Source organism: Phascolarctos cinereus, unplaced genomic scaffold (assembly GCF_003287225.1).
Source record: "Phascolarctos cinereus isolate Bilbo 61053 unplaced genomic scaffold, phaCin_HiC Scaffold_4;HRSCAF=312, whole genome shotgun sequence".
NCBI classification, from domain to species: domain Eukaryota; kingdom Metazoa; phylum Chordata; class Mammalia; order Diprotodontia; family Phascolarctidae; genus Phascolarctos; species Phascolarctos cinereus.
In genome coordinates this window covers 256,545,956-256,572,760 of record NW_027555847.1, presented here as the reverse complement: position 1 = coordinate 256,572,760, position 26,805 = coordinate 256,545,956, and the positions used below count along the sequence as shown (strand labels likewise).

The window sequence follows — 26,805 nt, the reverse complement described above, 5'->3', positions numbered from 1 at the left end:
GGACAGTTTGCCTTGGCAATAGAATGTATATTGAGGCTAGAAAGGTAGGTTATAGCCAGCTTGAAAAGAGGTTTAAATGTCAAACAGAGGAGTTTGTATTTGATCCTAAAGGGAGCCATTGGGATTTGTTAGATTTAAAGAGCAGTAAGATCATACTTCAATTTTAGTAACTTTGTGGAAAGTAGATCAGAGTGGAGTAAGATTTGAGGTAAGGAGAGCAATCAGGACACTCCTACAGTCATCCAATGGAGAGGTGATCAAGGCCTGAGCTAGCGGCAAGGCTGTGTGGGTAGAGATAAGAGGATGGATACAGAAAATGTTGTGGAAGTACAAATGGCAAGATACGGCAACTGCTTATATGTTTGGGATGAATAAGAGTGAAAAGTCAGGAAGAACACCAAAGTTGTGGTCCCAGGTGCCTTGAAGGATTGCAATACACTCAACAGAGATTGGAAATTTCATTATAAAAAAGTCAGTTTGGCAAAAAAAAAAAAAGATTTTGTGAATTCTACAAATTTGAGATGCCTATGATCTTTCCAGTTCAAGAAGTATAATATAGTTGGTGATGAGGGGCTGAAGCTCAGGAGAAAGATGTATGAGACAGACAGACACACACAGAGACACAGACACAGACAAAGAGAGAATTCTGGGAATCATCTATATAGAGTTAATAGTCAATCCTCAACTTTCATGCGGTAACATTCCTAGAAAATGGCACAAAAGTCAGAAATAATGTGTATTGACACATAGAACCTATGGGAAATAGAGGGTTAGGTTCCTGCAACTACTAAAAACCATAATCTTTCACCAGAGATCTGAAAATACAACTTGTTGCATATAATTCTTTATAACAAAACATTAATTCTGATAGTATGTATTTTCTTACCACAGTAACAATGAAATGACCCATAAAAAGCAGTACATACTAGTAATTTCCTAGAATTCTGTGACATTTTGGGCTAACATCTCAATTTTAAAAAAACATTGATTTCAGACAAGATTCACTTTTCGTTAACACATGAAATCTATAGTATCATACATACTGTACAGCAAATAAAATTCTTAAAACTAAAACATGTTAACCTGAATTTTACCTTCTACTATGTCAAATAATGGTGTGAGGACATTGTACTGTATTGTTATTTGTCCTTCATTTGGAACAGGACCAATGACATCAAGGGGTGATGTATTTAAGCAAGGTAGAGTTGCACAAAGTCATCAGCCTCAATCTCTCTTCCAGATTCATCAAAGTCAGGACTACTGGTGATGGCTCAGGATGCAGTGGATGACCTTGGCATCTTTGATGTCTGACCAAGCTCTAAGTGCCCTACAGTACCTATTTCAGCTGCCTTCACGGCCATCAGAACAAATTATTCTCGTCTACCCATTCCGCCAGAGGAAGTTTTCATGTGCTTGGGGTAGACATCCCCCTAACTCACCAATCAGTTTGAGGCTTATTAGTTACTCTCAATCTGGGTTAGCCTGTCTGCTGAGACAGGTTTACCAAGGTGTGGACAATGCTATAGCTTCTTGGAGCCACAGGTGAGAGTTGAGTGAAGATGGATACCAAAGGAATTTGAGCAGCCCTGAAAAGGGCTCAGTAAGCCCTGATACCAAAGGTGCTAGTACTCCCTATACACCCCATGCACTGCAAAGGAGATGTTAGTGGGACTTTAGTTGCTGCTATTAGAAGACGCCAAGACTAGTGAGGTCTCAACATCTCCTCCAACACTCTGTCCTTCACAGCTGGTAGATGGTGATGGTGATCCTGAAGGTCATGCAGCTTGAAATAATCCATCAAAGATGTCTGCTTCCTGTGCCATTTGAAATCCTTAAGGGTCTTAGAGTATGCGACCATAGCAGAGGAAGGTTGACATTTAATCTTGAGGCTACAATCAGTGATGGGATCTGCAACCTCAGTGTCTATAGCAAGTTGGTCAATTATTCCAGGCTACCTTTCAAGCTTGGAAACTGTGAGTGGCACAATCATTTTTTTTTCTCTGCTATGCATAGTCATAAATGTGCATGGTTGCTAATGCAAAATTGAAATTGAGGTTATTAATAAAATCATACGAATGCTTGACATTGCAAGAGTTAAATGTGCAAATGTTGAGGACTGATTGTACTTAAACCTATGGAAACAAAAAGGTCACCAAGAGAGAAAACAGAGAAAAAGAAAGTTCTCCCTAAATTCTGGTACCCAGAAAGAAATGACATTCTATAGGTATAAAACAGGATATAATATAGAAGGACTATCAGCTCCCATCATATTGTTACATTTTTGTTAAATCCCTTATTCTCCCTCTGAAAAACACAGAATGTCAGAATGGGAAGATCATTCAGAGGACATATAGCCTAATCCTTGCCTGACCAAGAATCATCTTTAACATACTTCCATGATATGGTCAGAAGATCACTGCTAAAGGCAAATCTACAACCTTCAAGGAGTAGGCTATCCCACTTTTGGATAGTCCTAATCTAATTCAATACAATTCAACAAATATATATTAAGAAAGTACTCTATATAAAAGACATTATGCTATGTGTTAAATGGAAAAAACCTCTCTGTTGAGTCAAAATCAACTTTTGAGATTCTTTTTCTCTCCATTGGACTTCTCAGCAGAATGAGAAAGGGATTTCTCTCCTCCCCAAGCCCCAGTGGCAATGATAGCTTACAGCATAGTTACATGGGAGAAAAGACATATGCTTGCCTAGGCAGGCCTAAGGCTCCATCTTGAACTCCTGACTGCCTTCCTGTTTCCTTCCTTTTTATTATTGGGGGGGAGGGGCAAGGCAATCAGAGTTAAGTGACTTGCCCAGGGTCACATAGCTAGTAAGTATCAAATGTCTAAAATCACATTCAAACTCAGGTCCTCCTGACTCCAGGGCCAGTGCTCTATCTGTTGCACCACCTAGCTGCTCCTCTTGGTTTCTTTCCTTAGGAAAAGGTCAAAGATTGGTAAAACTCCGGCCTTGGCTCTAATGTCATGAATAGAAAATTCCTGGATTCCATATTCAAGCTCCAGATAATCAGATCTACTATTGCCCTAATCATGACAGTTTTCAAGGAAAAGGTGATTCCATTCTTCAAGTCCAATCATCCTGTAGCTGAAGCCCTGCCCTAGTTAGCTAAATCAGAATTCTGTGAGCTGCTCAGAGGGAGCATTTCCAAGGTGAATATGAAATATTTATTCTGCAGTCTCGCAAAGTTGTCTTTACCATTCGGGGGTACATAATGGGCCATTTGATGTGCTTTATGTATTCTGTAACTGTTTCCCATTGAGCCTTTTGCATTTTGTGTAGTTTCTGTGGTGGAGGAAATAAATCACTGTCCATAGCTGGTACCCATACTTTACAATGAGTACCTTTCCCAGAGGGGACCTTGTTACTCCAATTTTGGGGAGAATCTACCTAAGCTTTGTTTCAGAGATTTCCTTAGAATTGCTTCTTTTCTTTTCTTCAGAATTTCATTGTTGACATTTTCCAATCCAACCTGGGCTAACTTTCCCTGTAGAATTTCAACCCAACCATTTTTTTCTCTGTGCCCTTTAAAATCTGTTCTCCCTAATGCCTGACTGCTTGTCATTATGCATCAAGCTCTTTCCGTTTAGATATAAACTTGTTTTTTATGACTCAGAAATTTGGCCTTTACACATTTGTAACTGTGTGTCTTTAATCACAACCAATTTTCTTAAACTCTACTATGCCATTTTAATTAGGAAGATTAACTCCTCTTCCTCTCAACTATTGTAACAAAAAGATAAGAACAAGGCAAACCCACTGATCCTAGGAAATATTTGACATTAAATATAGCTACATTATCTAAGCATCCATACAAATGCCCTGGAAATATACAAGCAGGAAATTTAGGTTTTTGGAAAAAAACGATTTTAAACATCATATTATCCATTTACCATATTGCCCAAGGTGTATATGAAAAATTGAAGAATAGCATATGATTTTAAAATTTAGATTCCTTTCTTCTACATTTAAATGTCAGTCTCTGCCTTTTGTTAGAAATGTTTTCTACATTGTTCTGTCAAAGATAGGCTAAAACATTTGAAGGGTAATTCAAGGTTTTAAAATACAGGGAGTTAGGAACAACATAGGTTACATTTCCTCTAAGGAGGAAACATTTTAAGTTTTGCTACAGCATTCTTCTTAATCATCAGAAGATCCCTATGAGCTAAGACATAGAGAGCAGTATTTTCTCTCATTTTACGGCCATAAAAACAGACGTTCAGAGAAATTAAGTGGCTTCCTGAAGAAATGGCAAGGTCAGGGGCAGACTTAGACTTCACGCTCATTATTAAATGAGGAGTCATGTTCATTTTTGTTCATGCTATTTTCATTTAAATTAAGCAGATCAGAAAAGCCATAAAAATATAATTATTTCTATAGATTCAGAAAAGGTCATTGATAAAATGCAACACCCATTTATGACTTCTAAACACAAAAAAAAGCACAGATATGGAAGGATTTTTTTTTTCTGGTGTGTGATGAAAAAAGAATTTCTTTGAAACTGAGTTAAAGTTATTTTAATGGATAAACATTAGGCTTTCCTAGTAACAATGAGGGTCAGTAAAGAAGAACTTTCCATTTTCAATATTAATATTTGACATATTTTTTAAATACTAGGTAAAACAATATGGAAAGAAAAATTAAGTATAGGCAAAGAAAAAGGCTTAAAAGATCTATTAACAAATGATAAAATGTATAAGAAAATATAAGATAGGGGCAGCTAGGTGGTGCAGTGGATAGAGCACCGGCCCTGAAGTCAGGAGGACCTGAGTTCAAATCCGCACTCAGACCAAACACTTGACACTTGCTAGCTGTGTGACCCTGGGCAAGTCACTTAACCCCAATTGCTTTAAAAAAAACCATAAGATAACAAAATAATCGAGAAAATAAATGGCTTTGGCAAGATAATGGGATATAAGGAAAATCTTCAGCAATCATGATATCTATGTCTTTAACAACAATCTCAAGGAATTGCTAGAAAAAAATTATGGTAATGAATAAGAGTTTCAGATATTTGGGCAATAACCTACCAACATATATACAAGAAATATATTAAAAACAACTCTGAAAATGATTTTACAGAAGAGGGAAAAGAAGGAAGAAATAAATCATTGAAAAAATATACAATGAAAATGATTGGTCAAGCCAACATACTAAAGATGGTAATACTATAGAATTTAATTTATAATTTAATTTAATGTTAATTTAAAAACAAACAGTGGGTCGCTTTGTAGAGTCATTAAAAATAACATGATAAGTATGTGGATATTATGATGTATATGAAAGAATAATCGGAATATCAATAGGAACTATAAAAAGCTTTTTTATATAGTAAAGGGGACTTTTCATGCCAAATCTCACGATAATCATTAACATTATCTTCTCCAAGTACATTAGCTTAAAAATTGAAAAAAAAAAGTCAGTGGAACAGAATAGATAATCCCAACTGAGAACTAAAGTTATGCAATAGACAGTTTGATAAATCCAAAATCACATAATGCTAAGGAAGTGAATCATTATTCATTAGAAACTCTTGGGAAAATTGGATTACTATATAGAAAAAAAGGGATTACATATCAAACCATATACTACAATAAATTTCAAGTGGATCAATGATTTAAATGTGAAAGGTAACATAAGAAATTAGAAGAAATTGCAATGACATACCTATCAATTGTAGAGAGGAAGAAAATTATTGAAAACAGGTTTAGGGAGAAATATAGTGAATTTTGTTTTGGATGTAAGTTTAAGACGACAAAGGAACATCCAGCTACAGTTTTACAGTCAACTGGCAATGGGAAACTAGAATTCATGAAAAGGATTAGTAATGTTTGTGTGGGTAGATGTATACATGTATATATGTGTATGTATATATACATATATGTATATATATATGTAATATTTGTGTATATGTATATGTTTTATATGCTTATAGCTACAAATAAAGTTTATCTAAATTTAGGAACCATCCCAATAGATATGATAATTGAATTACTAGGAGTTGAAAATTACTAAGAAAAAAAATGTAAAGGGAACAAGAAAACAGTCCATCTCAGAGCATTATGCAATACCAATATTTAAAAAGCAAAGGATAGATAAGGATCTAACAAGTGAGGTTGAATCAAAGAGTCAAGAGACAAGAGTTGAAAAGAAAGGAGAAAGTATACAAAAGAAGAGATAGAAAACACTCTTGAAAGCTACAGAGAGGTCAGGTAGGAAGAGGAATGAATAAATACCATGGAATTTAGCATTTCAGTTCATTGGTAACCTTATCAAATTTGACCCAGTGTTCTATCCTGACAACATCTTTTTGAACTCTGAACCTATCATCTAACATATTCAGTATCCTTGGCAGTTTTGTGTCATATTCAAATTTGATAAGCATGCTATCTAAAAATGTTGAACACCATAGACCCAAGCCCTGGGACGCTCCATTAGTTATGTATTCCTTTCTAGTTGGCTCTTTAGAAACAATCTTTCAACTAGTTCCAACAACTCTGAAACAATTTTAACAGAAGAAAGAGGAAAAAGAAGAAATAAATCATTGGAAAACCATTCAACAAAAATGACTAGGTCAAGCCAATATACTAAAGATGGCAATACTATCCAAATTAGTTTATATTTTAATACAATGTTAATTAGAAAACAGTGAATAGCTTTGTAGATTAATATAAAAACATGATAAATATGTTGATAATATAATGTATATGAAAGAATAATCAGAATATCAATGGGAATTATAAAAGGTTAAAAAAAAGTAGGGGGGACTTTTATTGCCAAATCTCAAGGTAATTACACTAATATCTAGCCCAGAGCTCTACAGTGTTTCCAAAATAATAGTATGAAAAATTTTGTCAAATGTTTTGTTAAAATCTAGTTAAATCATATTTTTGCCTCTTTCTCCAAATCTACTTGTCTAATCATACAGGCTACAATGGATATGATTTGTGCAACTGAATCTATTCTTGATGAAACCATGTGATTACCATTTTTTTTCTATAAGTTCACTAATAATTCCTTTAATACTAATATTGAATTTTGCCAGGAATTGAACTCAAGCTCACTGGCTTATAATTTGTAAATTTGAGGTTGAATTTACTTCTACTGAACCTGGATACATTTCTCATGTAAGAACACATCAAAATCCTTTTTGATCTCTTCCCTGGCCTAAGACCAACTCATAGTTTTCTTGGAGGTTTTTGAAGATGGAACTTTGAGTTTGTTATCTAATTCTGAATGTGTGTTTTGATCTTCCTTGTCACCATAGTGACTTTCTATGGTCAGATTTTTTTTCTGTTGTTCACTCATTTTCTCTAGTCTATTTCTTGATTTTTAACTCTTTGTTAAAGTGGGGTTATGCTTCCATTGTTGAGGGTGCACTGTCTCAAGCTTCAGGGATTTTGTGCAGCTGTTTTCAGAGAAACTTCTAGGGATCTATTAGTTTTTAGTTCTTCCAAGGTGGTATGATCTAAGGAGAAGTGCTTTTACTACTCTCCTGGCCTGTGCTCTGATCTATGAGCAACCACAAGAATTCTTTTCTGCTCTGGAACTGTGATGAGGGGCCCCACTCCGCTGTCACCACAAGCTCTGGTGTGCTAAGTGCTCTTCCTTGCCCTGAGCCTGCCACCTAGGACTGTGACCTGGATCTAAGTATGGGCAAAGCAAAAGAGTCCTGCCTCGGTGCTAGCACTGTAATATCCCTCTAACCAGGTGTTTTACCCCTTTACGATCTGTAAGCTCCAGAAGCAGCTACTGCTACTGCTGGTTCAGTGGTTCCCAAGGCCTACTTCTGGTTTGCTGGATTTGGGTCTATGCTGGCACAGCTTCTGCTGGACTGTGCTTCACTCTCATCCAGGCTGCAACAGACCTTTTCTGCTGAACTTTTAAGTTGTCTTTCACTGGAAAATTATTTCATCACATCCTTTTGTGGGTTCTGCTGCTTTGGGAATTGTTTTATGGCATTTAAAGGTGTTTGGAGGGGTTTAGGGGAGAGCTCAGGCAAGTCACTGCCTTTTCTCCACCATCTTGGCTCTGCCTTTCCTCTATCTGTTGGATTCTTGTAAGAGTCTCCTGATAGTTATTTCTCTCTAAAGCTTTTCCACCTTGGTAAAAATAGCTCTTTCAGTTATATTGAGCCTGTGATTTTTTTTTCCTTTTTAGTTTGGAATTCCTAACAAGGAAACTCCTCTACTAACTCTGTTTTTAAAATGTATCTTGTTCTGTTTCCCCTGACCCTCCTCCCATTCCAAGTCAGTATAGTAAATTTATGAGTAGGCAGTATAAAGGGGCAATAGTAGGAAGATTGTAAAGGGGAACTTGGAAGTAACATATAAACTGTCTCAAAGATCAAAGGAACATAATTTACAAATCGCATCCCATATTAACCAAAATCACATCCTAGTAATACGTGCTAAATCAGGAGAACCCATTTAATCTTTGCTATCAGGGCCTTTTGGTCCTATGATATGTAAATCCCAGACAAATTACAAATCTGCACAGCAAAGACCAGCCAGTTACCAAATGGGGCTGATAATTTTGAGATGATATGGACATATGAACTTTAAAGTTTTACTGCCAAATTTGAAATGATTTGAATACATTAATGAACTAATCCTAAGGTGGCACAGATAAGAGTTAGTCTGTTACTCCTAAAACCCATTAAAAATGAGACCTCAAACTCCTACATCCTAAGCCCTCTTCCATTGCCATCAGGTCCATGCTGCCATGTACTCCCAACTCTAATCCATGGCTATGTGAGTGATTGTGTCTTTCTCCCTCCTCATCCTCTTACCCAGAATGCCTGTCTTCCTTTACCATCCCATCTCCTTTCTCCATCCCATCTGCCTCTGTACGACTTTCACTGCTTGTCTCTGTACTTTCTGTGCTGTTTGACCCCATACCTTCTGTAGTTATTAAAATGTAATTCACTTCCTACTTTCTATTGCCATCGTGGTCTTTCCCAGCAAATACCCCAAAGAACCAGGTATTCTTGCCTCAATTTCATAATTTCATAAATGATCAATTTAAACACAGATCAGCAATTCTCTGCTGCTTTCTTCTGGGACACTAAGGAGTTAAGTGACTTATCAGTGACAAAAGCTACAACAAAGTCAGGGCTTGAAGCTTGACTTTCCTGATGCTAAGGCTAGCTCTCTATCTCTTCACCAATTTGCCTCTCAGCAGTGGAAAATACGGAGATCACTAAGTCATACTTCTTTGTTTTCATGCAATCTTTTATGACATGTGTGATATGTTTTGTCTGTTTTTGTTTGTTTGCTTGTTTGTTTTGTTGTTTTAAAACAGAGAAGGGGTCAAGTTTCATGGGTTGGAGCAATAATATTGCTGATTTTAAAAAAATAACAACAACAATGAAAGACTGAAATTATTCTGTTTCTTAGGAAATATTACCCTTAGTTGCCCTCTGTCAACTAGCAGCTGAGTGTTTTTTTTTACTTAAAATTGTCATTGTAAAAAATTCTTCCCTATTAATCAAAAGGACACTAATTCAAATATACAGTATACTTTGTTAGCTCTCTGTTATGCAACAGTAAGTAAAATCAAACAATTCAAATTGATTTGTTAGATAAATTGGCTATATATTATAAAACTGAGATTCAACAGTAAAATGACGTACTTTCAATATATTTAACAAGATGAATACAATACTATAATGTTAGTTCTAACCTAAATTTCTGTTTTGTGAATCCTATTTTTATATTGACTTCCATTATGAAATTAGAAATGCATTTCTAGAAGGATTATGGAGTTAATGGTTGTATATGAACCCAACTCCTCTTCAACATCTCAAAACTAAATAAAGGAACAATATCATTACCAAAACATGGAAGAAAGTAAAGAAACACTCACAGTGAAGTGTCTACTGAATAATCAGCAAAAAGACTGAACTATTAAGTAAATAAGAAGGTTTTATATTGCCATGAAGAAATAGTATGACATAAAATAATGAGATGAGAAATCTCCAAACAAATGCTATCATAACTACATCTGGATCCTCAAAATTGAAATTGGAACAACTACAAGAAGCAGCTAGGTAGTGCAGTGGATAGAGTGCTGGGTCTGGACTCAGGAACACCTGAGCCTCCATTATTACTAGCTGTGTGACCCTGGTCAAGTCACTTAATCTTGTTGGCCTCAGCTTCCTCATCTGTAAAATGAGTTGGAGAATAAAATGCCAAACCACTCTAGTATCTTTGTCAAAAAAAAAAAAAGCCCAAATGGGTCTCGCAAAGAGTGAGCCATGACTGAAAACAACTGAAAAAAACCTGAGTTCCTTTCCTGGGACTGCTATGTACTCAGGCAAGTCACTTGCTCTCCCTGGGAAACTGAGCCTCAGTGTGTTTCTATGTTCTATCATACTTGGAGGCAGCTAAGTGGTGCAATGGATAGTCGTGGGCCTGAAGGCAAGAAAACTCATCTTCATGAGTTCAGATAAGACATATAGTAGCTGGGCAAGTCATTTAACCCTTTTTGACCCAGTTCCTCACTTGTAAAATGAGCTAGAGAAGAAAATGTTAAACCACTCTAGTATTTTCACCAAGAAAACCCCAACTGGAGTAACACAGAGTCAGACAAGACTGAAACAACTGAACAACAATGACAAGAAGATGCCGCAGATTGTCTGAGAAGCATAATAAAATAATTAAAGAAGCGATAAGAAGTTCTTAAAGGAAATTTAAAACAAAAAAAGAATCCATGGGAAGGAAAAGAAATGTGTTTATAAAGTGCCTACTATGTGTCAGGCACTGTGCTAAGTGCTTTTTACAAATATGATATCATTTGATCCTCACAACAAAACTTGGAAGTAGGTGCTATTTTTGCAATTGTGTAAACTGAGGCAAACAGAGGTTAAGTGACTTTCCCAGGGACATACAGTTAGTAAGTACATGAGGTCAGATTGGAACTCAGGTCTTCCTGAGTCCAAATCTCATTTGACTGTGCCATCAGCTGCTTAATGATTTAGAAGAAAAGGTTAAGAATTTTAAAAACATGTTGCTCACACACACACACACACACACACACACACACACACACACACACACACAAGCTAAGGGCAAAGTTAAATAAAAATGTTAGAAAAAATCCCCAAAGGAAGAAAAAGTAAAAAAAAATGAGATCTTTATAAGCCAAAGCAATTGTGTTTACAGGGAAATTTTGGTAAGACATTCTTAACAGCAAAATATCATGGAAAAAAATCTGAATACCATATTTTAAACTCTGAAAAATATTGGGAAAATGAGGGCAAAATAGGAATTGATAGCACTTATAGGACTCCATCAGAGAGGAGCCTAGAGTTAAACTCACCCATAAGTGTAGTTATAAGGTTCCAGCATTTCATCACTAAATACCCACATTTACAAGTTTTGAAGAGGAGGTCCTTCACATATGACCACACACCAAAAACAGAAAGAAAATATTACCACATGATATGATGAAAAGCAAAGAAAATTCATTTATATCCCAAAGTGAAGTATTCTGCAAATATGAACTTCAAATGTTTTTCAATTACTCTCTCACTATGACTCTCACTACCTAGAATTTGAAGTTATTTTGACCCCGGTAGTAAAAATTTACCTTTTCTCTATTAAACTTCACCTTAGTAGGTGTGACTGAGTGATCAAATGAGATGTTTTTAGATTGTAACTCTGTTAATCAATCAGGAAGAAAAAACACGTTACTTTAGAAATTTAACTACACTTTAAATTGATCTCAAATTTTAACATGTCTAACTTTATAGATAAGGAATTCTTTGAAATTTTTTTTTGGTAAGTTTCATCAGAAGTATAAAGGTTTTTAAGAAACCTTAACACTAAAATTTACTGGACTTCTTTCAGACAATAAATAAATTATTAGCACATAAAGCTAAAGGAAAAAAAAACTTTCAAATTTAATCATGAAAAGAATACCAGTTTTGTAGTCAGACAATATGGATGTGAATGTTGCTATTTATAACCCGCATGACCTTAGAAAAACTCCTTAGCTTCTCTAGACTTCATTAATGTATAAAGTGAGGAGGGTGAACTGGAGAGTTTCAAAGGAATTTTCCTGCTTTATCTTACTTGAGCCTATAATTTTTCTTAGAAATTGAAACGGGGACAGGTAGCTAACAGTTTGATAATTTTCAACAATGATGAGTTCATCATGAACAAACTGTTCTGTTCCCAACCCAATGGTTCATAATTATTTTAACTGATCGTTTTGTCCTCATGTAGGATGTTAAGGTTTCAACAGTTTGATGAGTTGGGAAAAATGCTGAGTAATATTAAAGATTCATGGACAGTAGGGAGGATCATCACCCTGAGGTAATACTGTATCTCTTGACTTTGCTTGCCTTCTAGCTTTTTTTCTGATGCCAATATAATGAAAATCTAATCATGTAATGCTCAATTTCTCAAAATAGTAAATTATTTGAAAAGCAAATTTAAAGACATGTTGGGAAAAATTATTTTTAAGATAATAGTACAAAAACTTCCTTTGTTTTCAAATGTATAAAATGGAATGCTATGAAAGGTGCTAGATAAATTTTAAGTTACCCTGTGACACATAAATTCCTTCAGATATAGTAAGATAAGTTAATTCCTTCTATGTTAAGTGAATATTTAATAAATAATAAGTCAGGAATACCTTTATGGCATTTGACTTAAAATGGTCATTCACTGTTCTCTGTCAGCAAAAGAGGATGACTTTCTAAGGCATGCATCACAGAAAAATTAGTGAGCAACAAGGTCTCTCCCCTTTTTATGAAAAGATGGCATTTGAGTCTATGCCACACAAGAATCAATTGGTGCAATTGGAGTTGGTTAACCTAGAGAAGAGAAGGTTGAGAATGAGGAATGGTGGGTTATTTTTTGAATATATTTGAGGGGCTGCCATGTGAAAGAAGAATTACATTTGTTCTTTTGGACCCAAACTAGGATAAAAGCAGCAGAGACAAATTTTGGATTGATAACAGGAAAATCCTTCTAACAAATGGTGCTATCAGAGTAGAATGAGCTGCGTTGATCAACATTAGGTTCTCCTTAATCAAGTATCTTCAGGTAGGAACTAATGGCCCCTTATTGAACACTATGATAGTGGAGATTCTTTTTTGATAGAGGGTGGTATTAGATAACCACAGGGTTTACTTTTGACTCTAAAAATTGTGTGATTCTAATGCCAGAGATATGAAGTAAAGTTAATATTTCAAATATTCCTTTTTGAAAGGTGCATTTTTAACTTTTTATTCATTTCAACTCATTTTTAAAGTCATATTTCCTAATTCTTCTTTAAAAACTAAATTTCCTATACTTTTAAGAAACTGGGTACTAAATGATTAGATTTTTATTATCTTGGCATTAAGGCAAAATCAGGAAAAGAATATATATTTTTTTTAAATTGCCCTTTCCTCATCATTTGAAAGCAATCTTTTTTTTTTATTAACTCCTTTCCACTAATTCAGATAGAAAGAATTCACAAATCATCTACAGAAAAAGAAAAAAATATCAAATGCTGCAAACTCCAAGTGGTTAAATTCATCAATTCAATTGATATTGTAAATTATTTTTACAATGAATTCTACAGTAAGTTCTGCAAACCATCAAGAGAAAGATCTTCAAATACAAAAGGAAGGACTTTCAAATAACACAAGACTATTCTGCACCCTCTAGAAAATGTAGGAGGAAATGGAATAATGTGTTCTAAAGATCAATAGTTTTCAGGATACAGACCAGGGTGACCTATCCTGCAAGTCTGAACTTAATCATGCAGGACAAAAGATGGACATTCAGTAATAAAGTGAAACATATCTAGAAAGAAAACCAGAACTGATGAGATTATTTGCCTCTCAAACACCCCAAACAACAGAAACACAGGGGGAGTGAATAAATGCAGCAGGCAAGGACAGTAAGAGCAACAAAATGACAACAGGGAGACCAGTAAGAGGCTTTTTTCAAAATGTATACAAGAAGACAGGCAGAGGTAAGAGTGAAGAAACAGATGCAGTATTATGGATAAAACTTGGCAACACCTTACCTTCAGGGGAATGCTTCTGTTATGGGATTACATTACAACCTGAGAGGGTACATAAAGGGAGCAGGGAAGAAAAGAGGGGGAAGGAGAAGAATGAATGATGCACTGAAGTCAGTGAAGGGCCGGCAATGAGGGGAAGGTGATGTAATCTCAGAAAGAGAAGAGCCTAGAAAGGAGTGGTTGAGGAGGGGGAGGGGATTAAAAAGGAGGGGAAAAGGAAAGAGGTCTTTCGAAGTGGAAAGTGATTTCACTGTAGAATGCTCCTATGAGTGAAAAGAGATAGTTCATAAAAGATGAGGACCTTACATTGGATGAAGCTTCAGAGATTTGGTGCTTGAAAAGTCTACTTGTCTGGGGCAGCTAGGTGGTGCAGTAGATAGAGCACTGGCCCTGAACTCAGGAGGACCTGGGTTCAAATCCGGCCTCAGACCAAACACTTGACACCTACTAGCTGTGTGACCCTGGGCAAGTCACTTAACCCCAATTGCCTAAAAGAAAAAAAAAGTCTACTTGTCCTGGAAGTTGGAAGAGAGGGAGTTAGAACCTGGATGAGACTTCCAAGCAAATATAAAAAAAAAAAATCAACAAGAGAGGATATAGATCAATGGTGGGCTGCTGCATAAACAGGGCTGTGGTGTGGGAGGGCCCTAACACGGGGCAGTATCCTCTCTGACACTTGCAATAATTGTCATTATTTTGTAAATGAGGCACAATGGAAAAGGGCAATCCTTGAGACAAGCCTTACTGACATGAAGGGGAGTGCCTAGAATGGATAACTTGGAAGCTTTGCTAGCATGAAGAATATAGAGAAAAGAAAGAGACAGATAATTATAGGCATCATGATTAAGAGAATGAGGGAATAGAGTAAACAGAAAGAAGAGAAGGATAATGAAGAGAATGAGAGAAATGTGTTTTTGGAAAGAGGTACAAAAATTGAAGGGGAGGACTAGAAGTGAGGATATCAAATGAGAAGAGGGCATCAGAGGTGTGAGAAAGAGAACCAGTGGGAACAGACACTTTAAAAAAAAGATTAAAGTGAAGTAACTGAAGGAACATAATACTGTGTTTACAACAGAAGAGGGAACTTGAAACTGAAAAGCTTCTGTACAGACAATATTAATATATCTAGGATAAGGAGGGAAATGATAGAATGGGGAAAAAATATTTGTGTCAAATTTCTCTGGTAAAGGTTTGGCATCCAAGATATATAAACAATTACATATTTTATAAATATATGCACATACATTAAAAAAGTAATAGTCACTCCCCAATAGCTAAATGTTCAAAGGATATAAACAGTTCTCAAAAGAATTGCGAAGTATTTACAATCAACTAAAAATGTTCCAAATCACTAATAATAGGACATATACAAATCAAAACAAGCCAGGGATTTTACCTTATACTTTCCCAACTTCAGATTGACAAAAATGACCCCCAAAATGGCAATAGTCAATGTTGGAGAGGTGGTGAAAAGATGGACACGCTAACATATTGTTGGTGGAGCTATAAAATGGTAAAGAGCATTTTGGAAAGCAATTTGGAATAGGCAAATAAAGTGACTAAAATGTTCATACTCTTTTGACCAGAGACTCCATTACTGAGCTTGTTCCCCAAGGAAGCTATTGATAAGAAAAAAATACCCACCTATTGCAAAATATTTCTAGCAGCACTTTTTGTGATACCCACCAATTGGGGAATAGCTAATCAAATTGTGGGATATTGTGATGTAAGAAATAATGTGTATAATGAATACATAAAAGCATAAAAAATTTATGTGATGCACAGTGAAGTATGCAGAGCCAAGAAAATAATATAAATCGTAACTACAACGATGTTAATGGAAACAACACACTCAAAAAAAATCAAAAGTAAATGTAACGTAATTATAAAGATCAAAGGAAACTCAAATGAAGGGATATGAGAAGACACCCCTAACCTATCCCTTTGTGGAGATGGAACATCCACTGCATATGTTGTTGGACTTTCTCAAAGCATTGATCAGTTGTACTGATTTTTCTTTTTCTATTTGTCATATGGGATGGCTGTCTGGGAGGGGGAAGGATACATAGGATACTATGGCAATGGAAGAGACATAAAACATCAATAAAAACATATTTTAAAAAACAAATAAAATACATTTAAAAGCATTGGGAAGCAGGTAGGTACCATGAAGGATAAAGTGTTGGACCTACAGTCAGGAAGATCCAAATTTAAATATGGCCTCAGACATTTACTAGCTGTATGACACTGGGCAAGTTTCTTTAAAAAAAAACAATTGAAAACCTGTTTTTCTTAGCTTTCCCCAAATGAGGATGATTGAGAGACTTTTTTGAAGATGAAATGAGATAGTATTTGTAAAGCACTTACTTAGCACAATGCCTAGCAAGTAGGAGCAATGCTTTCTACCTTTCTCCTTTCTGTCACAGCTGAACCATTTTAAGAGTTAGTGAGTAAATAGTTATGAAAAACGTGTTTCATGTTACAAACATAAAGTGCTATGGAAATGTTAAATAATAGGGAACTATAAGACTTATTATTCTATTTAGTTCTGCATTAAGGTACAATTCCCTTGTCAAACCTGCTTTATTAAGATGCAGGCAAACTTCACCCCATTTAAAAGGGTTACATTCTAATTTTACTGTGGTTCTGTACTTAGAAGAATGGATGTGGAGACAGTGATAAGGCAGTAGATAATAGGTTCAGAAAGATTAATTGGGTGACTGTAATTCAGTCTAAAGTTCTAACTGTATTACAAAGGTTTATGAGATCATCAGAACTCTTGGAACTGAATTACATCTTCAGTAATCAGTCTCTCTTCTTTCTCCATTCCCATTTTTATCACATGTAGAAAATGCATGTTTTTGAGACCATAAAACAATTTATTGAGGACATGTAGAGGAAATTATTGAGGATTTTTATACTAGACAGGTTAAAGAAAAAATTGCAAAGGCATCAAACTAGCAAGTATAAAAATTAAAGACTTAAGGGTCAATTTCCCGCTAAACAGTTCTTTTATCAAAGGCAAAAGAAGGCAACCAGCCCACCATGAAGTATAATATATCCAGAATGGGAAGGGACTTGAAAGACCGTCTAAACAAGGTCTTCATTTTACAGATGAGGAGCCTGAGGTTCAGGGATGTTAAGGGACTTACCCAAGATCACATAGTAAAACAAGTGCCAGTGATGTGACTTGAATCCCAGTTTTCAGATTCTAGAGACAATATTCACATACACTCAAACACATACACACACACACACACACACACACACACACACACAGATTAATTACTGAAATTTTGCAGAATCTTGTCTGACAAATTGCCAAGTCCCTGGCAATCCCCCCATTTTGGCCTCTTAATTTCCCTGATGGGACAGCTAGGTGGTACCGTGGATAGAATGCCAGGCCTGGTGTCAGGAAGACTCATTTTCCTTAGTTCAAATCTGGCCTCAGACAATTCCTAGCTGTGTGGCTCTGAGCAAGTCATTTAACCCTGTTTGCCTCAGTTTCCTCATCTGTAAAATGAGCTGGAGAAAGAAATGGCAAACCACTCCAGAATCTTTGACAAGAAAACCCTAAATCAGGTCACAAAGGGTCAGACACAACAAAATCTCCCCGGTGCTAAATCTCTCCCTGACATATGCTTTCCCCAAATATCTCAATCTTTGCATCTTGGCTCTCTGCACCCACCCCATATCATCAGCCAAAGTTGGATTTATTCTTATTTTCAGCCTAACAATCCAGCTATTGAAAGATATGACACCTGCTAAATCTGGTTAAAAATATATGAATGGTTTGATGTAATAAAATAGAGTTTAGTTTATAAAAATCCCTCCCTGTACTTTACGTCAAATAAAATTAACTAGTTCCATAACTCAGATAAAAATAAATCTCCACATAGAAATGGATATATCTTACTTCAAATGGGAGCTCCGTTAATTCTAGATTTCCAGACAAATCCAGTTTCTCCAGATTTTCACAGTCTCCTAATTCTGGAGGAACACTCTTCAGATGGTTGAAACTCACATTGAGTTCTTTCAGGCTCTTCAAATAACCTGTTGCCATAGAAGGTTGCCATCAGTTGAACAGGTGTCATTTGAAAGAAACAAAGTCATTTATGAAACATTTGAATGAAACAATAATCATTGTAGAGGGAATTAAAATTGAATAGTCCATTTATGAGCAGAAAAAATAGGTGAATTCCCAGGTATTTTACCCCTCGATTATAAATTATCAAATAGTTTTTCATCGTTTCATGTTATGTTCCTTGTTTTACCTTCCCAATGAAATTACATGAACCTTCAAAGTAGGGAATATACTTTCTTATTGCCCTATATTCCCACCTCAGCATGAAGCACAGGTATTAGCCATACAGTAAACCTAAAGCGATAACTACAATGGGCCAACTTAGGCTTTGCTCTAAAGCACCAAAATTTAGAGGAGATAAAAATTATAAATAAGTATTTGAAAAGATTCAGTATTTTTAAAATACATTTACAAATTGACAGCACATATATCTCTTTTAAAAGCATAGAAACAACTGAATTGAGGACCTAGTTAGCAAGAAAAATTAGTTAAAATATGAAGCAACTAGACAGTCACATTATTAATAAGATCCATGTATGGGCCTATAATAATTAATTCCCTCTCCAGATCACATGAATTTGCCTTAATTACTTCTTGAATTATTTTCACCTCATATATTGTGAAATTGATGACAGAATGTCTTATGTTACTTCTTTTGGGGATGTTATTTGTTTCAGCTACCAAAAGTGATAAACATTCATAAAATGTCTTTTGAATTGAGTTGGATTTATAAAAAAAAATAAGCAACTGCATTCAATTCATTCAATTAATTCTGTTTACATTCAATAAACAGTAAGAGCTTACTTTGCAGCATTTAATAGAGGCAGCTTGATGTAATGACTTCAGATTCAGGAAGCCCTATTTTCAAATCCTGTCTCAGACACAGAATGGCTATAGAACACTAGACACATCCTCAGACAATCCAACCATAAAGCAGGTTCCCATCTACATTGGTTGAGAGTTATTTTCATAATTATTATGTATTTATGAGAGACAGAGATAGAGATAAATGAAGAAAGGCAGAGACAGAGACACAGGGACAGAGAGAGAAAGGAGACAGAGACAGAGAAAGTGACTATCCATACATTTATTTTGTGTTCCAAAAGTCTTAGTGCAGTTTTAAGCTTTAGCAATTTTGGGGACAACCTGGATAGGGCTCATGTCATTCCCCATAAAAGACTAATGTCTACTTCAAAATTCAGCCATTATTATTTAGGAATAATTAGAAGCATTATGATGTAGGTACTGAGGAAAATGCAAAATGTCCCTGCCCTCATGGAGCTTACAGTCTAGTAAACGAATGTCTCATACATTGATAACTAAAATTACACTGAGATGCTTTATAAATATATTAAGGAGGGTCTATTTTAAGGTGCTAGGTAAGTATGGGGTGATAAAAACCATTATCAAAAGAGGTAGGAAGGAGAAATCTAATTTCCCTGTCCAGTTCACTTTTCAGAACTCCACTGAAGATAATGGAAGTTATAGTTAGTTGATTTCAAACTCCTGCAACATTTATGGATGTTCCAGGGATATGTGGAATTTAATTTCTACTTCAGTTAAACTTCTGGAATTTTATAATTTTTTTGATTACCATGAGAGAAAACAAAAACAAAAAACAATCAAACAAACTAAAAAAACTCCCCCACCAGGTTATTATGTATACTCAGAAGAATTTATAAGGAAATATGTATTCTAATTCAACATTAGATAAATAGTCATAGATGTATTTTCAGATTCATATCCCCAGTTCAAAACACATCTATAAGCAGCAGGGGTATCTAGCTCTACAAAAACTATAGTAATGTACAAAGTAACTGGGACAAAGTATAATAATTAAACTCTTATACAATGAAGCTTACAGCTTTTTATATCTTTAAAGAACTTTTAATATGCAATGTTGCAGCTAGGTGGCACAGTGAATAGAGTGCTGGGGCTGAAGTTAAGAACTTGCTGTTTGGACATTTTTCAGTTGTGTCTGACTTCTCATGACCCCTTTTGGGGTCTTCTTGGAAAAGATACTGGAATAGTTTGCCATTTCCTTCTCCAGCTTATTTTGTAGATAAGGAAACTAAGGCAGTCAGGGTTAAGTGACTTGCCCAGGGTCACACAGCTAGTAAGTATCTGAGGCTAGATTTGAACTTAGGAAGAGGAGTCTTCCTAACTACAGGCCCAGAACTCTATCCAAAGAAGCATGACCTGAGTTCAAACCCAGCCTGGGCAAGTCATTTAACCTCTTACTGTCTCAGTTTCTTTATCTGTAATATGAGGATTATACCACCTACTTCACAGAATTGTTGTGAAGATCAAATGAGATAGTAAAGCACTTTTACACATTGCATGGTACATAGTTGGCACTTAATAAATGCTTGTTCCTTTCTGTTCTTCCAATATATCTTCCACCGAGTATTGTGATTAATTGATAAATAATCATTAAATAATTAATTAAATTGATAATGATCAAATGAATATTGTTATGTCAAAATTAATCATTTTACATGATTTGGCAATGAGAAAGGAGTCACAATATTTTGATATATTCTTTTATTCTTTATCAAGAAACCACATCATTTGTACATTTTTATTATAAATGTTGGAGACAGTCCAGCCTTGATTACTATACATAGGATTTTAATGGGATGTAAATCAGATAAATTCTAAGACCATTGAAGCATATTTTTCTCTGTCTTTTGGATAAATTTTTTAATCTTTCATGACATGTGGCATGGTAGAAGTTTGTGTTATGGTATTAAATCTCCATTTGGGAATTTCTATAATTTTGGAACGGTTTTGTTTCTCAGGTTACTAATATGATTTATCTTTCAATGGGGACAAGTTTTGAAAGCTCATACTTTAAAAAAAAAAACCAAACATGTTTTTGAGTGTTAATGTTTAATTGTCTTCTGGTAGTTGTTTTGGTACACCCTTAAATGAAAAACTGACTTTCATCTGGTATAAATTTTTGTTGTTCCTAAATTGTTTCAGTCATGTCTGACTCTCCATTACTCCATTTGGGATTTCCTTGGCAAAGATGCTGGGGTGGTTTGCCATTTCCTTCTCTAGCTCATTTTACACATAAAGAACTAAGGCAGGGGCACAGCCAAGATGGCAGAGTGAAAGCAGTGACTTGCCTGAGCTGTCCCCCCAACCCCTCCAAATACCTATCAAAAATGGCTCTAAACAAATTCTAAAGCAGCAGAACCCACAAAAAGACAGAATGAAACAATTTTCCAGCCCAAGAGGGATGGTTGATCAGAAAGGTATATCGCACGTAGTTTGATATGGACAGAGAACCTGGAGCAGGCCTCAGAGATTGAATCGTGGGCAGCTGTGGAGGTTTCCAGACTTCTCAACCCATGAACACCAAAGACAACTGAGAAGGTCGGTGGGAAAAATCTGTTTCTACAGTGAGAGAGAAGCGCAGTGGTCTCAGCCCCAGAATCCGCGCCCGGGGTGGTGTCTGCCTCCTGAGCTTCCAGTCCACAGACTGAGGGAGAATCAAGTGGCTGATCACAGGGGGACTGCAAGGATCTCTTTGCCGGTGCTGAGGCAGGAATCTCTTGCTTTGCCTGTGCTTGGATGATCTGGGTCACAGTTCCGAGGGGTGGTCCTGGGGCGAGGAGGAGAGCAGGAGAGGTGGAGCTTGTAGTGGCTGTGGAGAGGAAATTCTCCTCACAGACCAGAGCACAGGCCAGGAAAGGAGTAAACACCTCACTCCTTATCATACCACCTTGGAAGAGCTGAAAATTTACAGGACCCTAGAAGTATCTCTGAAAATAGCTGTACAAACCCCCAAAGCTTGGGACAGTATATTCTCTACATTGGAAGCAGATTCTTACCTTAAAGAGTTTAAAACTAAAATAATTAGCTGGGATCATGAGCAAGCCTCACAAAAAGAGTCAGACTATTCTTACTTTGGTGACAAAGAAGATCAAAACACAACCAAAAGAAGACAACAAAATCAAAGCTCCTATATCCAAAGCCTCCAAGAAAAATTTGAATCAGTCCCAGGCCTTGGAAGAGCTCAAAAGGGATTTTGAGAAGCAAGTAAGAGAAGTAGAGGAAAAACTGGGAAGAGAAATGAGAGTGATACAAGAAAATCATGAAAAACAAGTCAACAGCTTGCTAAAGGAGACCCAAAAAATACTGAAGAAAATAACACCTTAAGAAATAGCCTAACCCAAATGAAAAAAAGAAGTCCAAAAAGCCAAAGAGGAGAAGAATGCCTAAAAAGAAAAATTGGCCAAATGGAAAAGGAAGTCCAAAAGATTACTGAAGAAAATACTTCCTTAAAAATTAGAATAGAGCAATTGGAAGCTAGTGACTTTATGAGAAATCAAGACACTGTAAAACAAATCCAAAAGAATGAAAAATTAGAAAACAATGTGAAATATCTCATTGGAAAAACAACTGACCTGGAAAATAGATCCAGGAGAGAGAATTTAAAAATTATTGGACTATCTGAAAGCCATGATCAAAAAAAGAGCCTAGACATCATCTTTCAAGAAATTATCAAGGAAAACTGCCCTGATATAGTAGAACCAGAGGGCAAAATAGAAATTGAAAGAATCCACTGATCTCCTCCTGAAAGAGATCCCCAAAGGAAAACTCCTAGGAATATTATAGCCAAATTCCAGAGTTCCCAGGTCAAGGAGAAAATATTACAAGCTGCCAGAAAGAAACAATTCAAGTATTGTGGAAACACAATCAGGATAACACAAGATTTAGCAGCTTCTACATTAAGGGACCTTAGGGCATGGAATGTAATATCCCGGAGGGCAAAGGAGATAGGATTACCTACCCAGCAAAACTGAGTATAATCCTTCAGGTGAAAAAATGGTCATTCAGTGAAATAGAGGACTTTCAAGCATTTTTGATGAAAAGACCAGAGCTGAATAGAAAATTTGACTTTCAAATACAAGACTCAAGTGGAACATGAAGAGGTAAACAGGAAAGAGAAATCATAAGAGACTTATTAAGATTGAACTGTTTACATTCCTGCATGGAAAGATGATATTTATAACTCATGAGACCTTTGTCAGTATTAGGGTAGTTGGAAGGAAAAATATGTATGATTGATAGATAGATAGATAGAGAAGATAGAGAGAGAGATAGATATAGATATATAGATAGAGGGCACAGGGTGAGTTGAAGATGAAGGGGTGATATCTGGAGAATAAGGGGTGAGGGAGGATTATGCTGGGAGAAGGAGAAAGGGAGAGGTAGAATGGGGTAAATTATCTCACCAAAAAAAAAAATGAAAAGAAAAGGCTCTTACAGTGGAGGGGAAACAGGGGAAGGTGAGAGGGTATGAGTGAATCTTATTCTCATAGGATTTGGCTTAAGGAGGGAATAACACACACACTCAATTGGGTATGGAAATCTGTCTTACCCTACAGGAAAATAGGGGGGGGGGAAAGGGGACAAGAGAGCAGGGGATGATAGAGAGGAGGGCAGATTGGGAAAGGGGGTAATCAGAAGCAAACACTTCTGAGGAGGGACAGGGTCAAAAGAAAGAATAGAATAAGTGGGGGGCAGATTAAGATTAAGGGAAATAGAGTTAGTTTTTCACAACATGACTACTATGGAAGTGTTTTGCATAACTGCACATGTATAACCTATATTGAGTTGCTTGCCTTTTCAATGAGGGTGAGTGGGGAGGGAGAAAATTTGGAACCCAAAGTTTTAAAAACACATGTTAAAAAAATGTTTTCATGTGCAACTGGGAAATAAGAAATACAGGAAATGGGGTACAGAAATCTATCCTGCCCTACAGTAAAGTAGGAGGGGAAGGGGATAAGAGAAGTGGGGCAGAGGTAGAAGGGAAGGCAGACCAGGCGAAGGGATATTCAGAATGCATGCCATCTTGGGGTGGGGGGAGGTGTGAGATGGGGTGAAAATTTGGAACTCAAAATCTTGTGGAAGTAAACGTTGAAAACTAAAAATAAATAATTTAAAAAAAGAACTAAGGCAAACAGAGTTAAGTGACTTGCCCAGGCTCACACAGTAGTAGGTCTCTGGGATCAGATCTAAACTCAGGTCTTCCTGACCCATGGAACACTGGTCTGGTCACTGAGCCATCTAGCAGCCTCCTGCACTGAGTTCTAGGAAGACAAAAAAAAAAAACAGGCAAGACAAGCTCCTCAAGGAGCTTGAGACAACATGCAAGCAAATGTAAACAAAGCAAGATATATACTGGATAAATAGGAAGTAATTAATAGATGGAAGGCATTAAAAAACAAACAAATAAAAGAAGACCAAAGAAGTCAATAGGTAGAGATGAGGAGGGAGAGCATTCCAGGCATAGGGTATCCCCAAAAAAAGGTAGGTACCACCCCAAAAAAAATGTTTGTAGTGGTGAGATGGAATGTCTTACTACTAGGACAGCCAGGAGGCCAGAATCACAGGATCTTAGAGTACTTGGCAAGGAGTAACGTATAAGAAGACTGGAAAGGCAGAAGGGGGTTAGGTTCTAAAATATTTTGAATGCCAGAGAGCATTTTGTACTTGATCCCCGAGGCAATAGTAAGCTACAAAAGTTTGTGAAGTAGGAGAGCGGTATGGGTTGGACCTGAACTTCAGGAAAATCACTTTGGTGGCTAAATGATGGAATGAGAAGATAATTGAGGCAGGCAAATCCATCAGCAGGCTACTATAACAATCTAGACATAAGGTGATGAGGATTTGCAGTGTCAAAGGAGAGGAGGGAGCCTATATGAATGATGCTGCAGAGATGAGCTCAACATCCTTTGATAGCTGCTTGGACATGGGAATTGAGGAATAGTGAGGAATCCAGGATGACTTCTAGCTTGTGAGTCTAAGGGACTAGGAGAATGTTGTTGCCTTCTAAAGTAATAGGAAAGGTAGGAGGCTGGGAGGTTTTAGGGGAAAGAAACAAGCAAAATACAGCACCTATTATTAGATAGTCATGAGGATGACCAAAGAATCATAGAGTTTATGCAACTTCTGTTATCTCTGAAAATACCAAAGAGCTCACACAGGTTATCAAAACCATTGTTAACTCTGAAAAAATAAAATAAAATAAAACCAAAATAAAACCAAAGAGCTATGGTCATAAGCAAAAAGCTTTCTTAATTCCACTGGAGGAAGGGAATTAGACACATGTGCAGGGCCTCCTGTTATACCAAGATCAGCTTTAGGGTGGGCAAATGTCAGTGAGCTGTAGCCCTGACAGTTAGGGATAACAGCAACAGTGAGACAAGTTTGATTCACAACAGGCCTTCATGACCAGAACATTGGTATTGCTAGTGAAACAATTCTGGGATTTTGCTGCAGCTGAATTCATCCAGAGGGTGAAAGCAAAGTATTGTTGTTGTGTCAAGCTCAGGGTACAGCTTGCTTATCAGGCCTCAGTTCTGGAAAACAGGGTGTCTGCTAATAGTAAAAAGAAAAGAGTGGTCTTGGCATGTGGACACTGACAGGGAGTAAAATTGGTAAGAGAGTAGATGTTCAGGAACTTCCCTTCAGTCCTTGAAGTTCAAGTTCTTAGTTCTGAGATGCCTGCAGAGACCCAAAGACCACCTTCTTCTCTCCCTCATCTGTCACAGTTCAATTCTTCTTTCAGTTTCCTTTCAACGTTTTGGTAATTCATGCTTCACAATTTTACCTGTGTTATCTAGGCTTTACATACAATTCAGTTCATTAAATTAAGATAGAGTGGGATGTGCCATCTCCTCACTCTTTGGTCTCAGTCTGAATGATCTTTGAAATGCTTGATTCTATCACACCCATATTTATTATAATATCTCTAACAGCAATTGGAGTGTACTTTTTAAATATTACAACTTCTGCCCAATTCCTTTGAATAATTTTGTTGTTCAGTTGTTTTTCAGTCCTGTCTCACTCTTCATGACCTCATTTGGCATTTTCTTGGCAAAGATACTAGAGTGGTTTTGATGTGGTTTGGAAGCAGTGTCCACTTGAAAAGAATTCACATACTCAAACCACCTTCCAGTCAAGAAGCAAGTTTATTGTAATGGCAATAGGAACAAGCAAGATTTTTAGGGAATCTGCAACTTAATGGGGATGCTGATATACAAAAAAAAAAAAAGATGGTGAAAAGATCTAGATGTGATTAAAGAGTGGTAAATAGCCTGAGGCTCAAGAGTTACTGTGAAAGGATTGTCAAGTATGTAGGTGGGCTGGGTTGGACCAGATGTCTTGGGAAATATCCCAGTGTTCTGGGCTGCTGAAATGTATGGGAAAATTCAGGGACTTGGTTGCTTTCAAAGATATGGTCTTTTCCTTTTAGGGGTCCAGGTTCCATCACCCTATCCATTTGCTTTTTTCTTCTCCAGCTCATTTTATAGATGACAAAACTGAAGCAAATAGGGTTAAATGACTTGCACAGGGTCACACAGGTAGGAAGTGTCTGAGGCCAGATTTGAGCTCAGGAAGATGATTCTTCCTAACTCCACGCCTGGCACTCTATCCACCATGCCACCTAGCTGCTCCAAAAACAATCTTTATTGATCAGAGGGAATACCTTCCTTATCTTGTATCTTGGCCTTGACATTTTCAATAGTATCAGACAATTCAACTGCAAGAATGAAAGTCTTCCCTGTCAAAGTCTTCACAAAAATTTACATCATGGCATTGTGTTCAACTGTTTATGGAGGATCTGAAAGAGAGCCATTTGGGATTTTCTTTGTGGT

The 26,805-nt window shown here is 36.5% G+C and overlaps 1 protein-coding gene across 1 annotated transcript in view; it reads right to left on the bottom strand.

Moving 5' to 3' along the window:
• The window catches only part of LRRC2 (leucine rich repeat containing 2), a 170,069-nt gene that overhangs the window by 45,983 nt on the left and 97,281 nt on the right, over positions 1-26,805 (bottom strand). Inside the window, 1 exon segment of the mRNA XM_078153016.1 lies at positions 17,963-18,099. Within this exon segment, the coding sequence (XP_078009142.1) occupies positions 17,963-18,099 (137 nt within the window).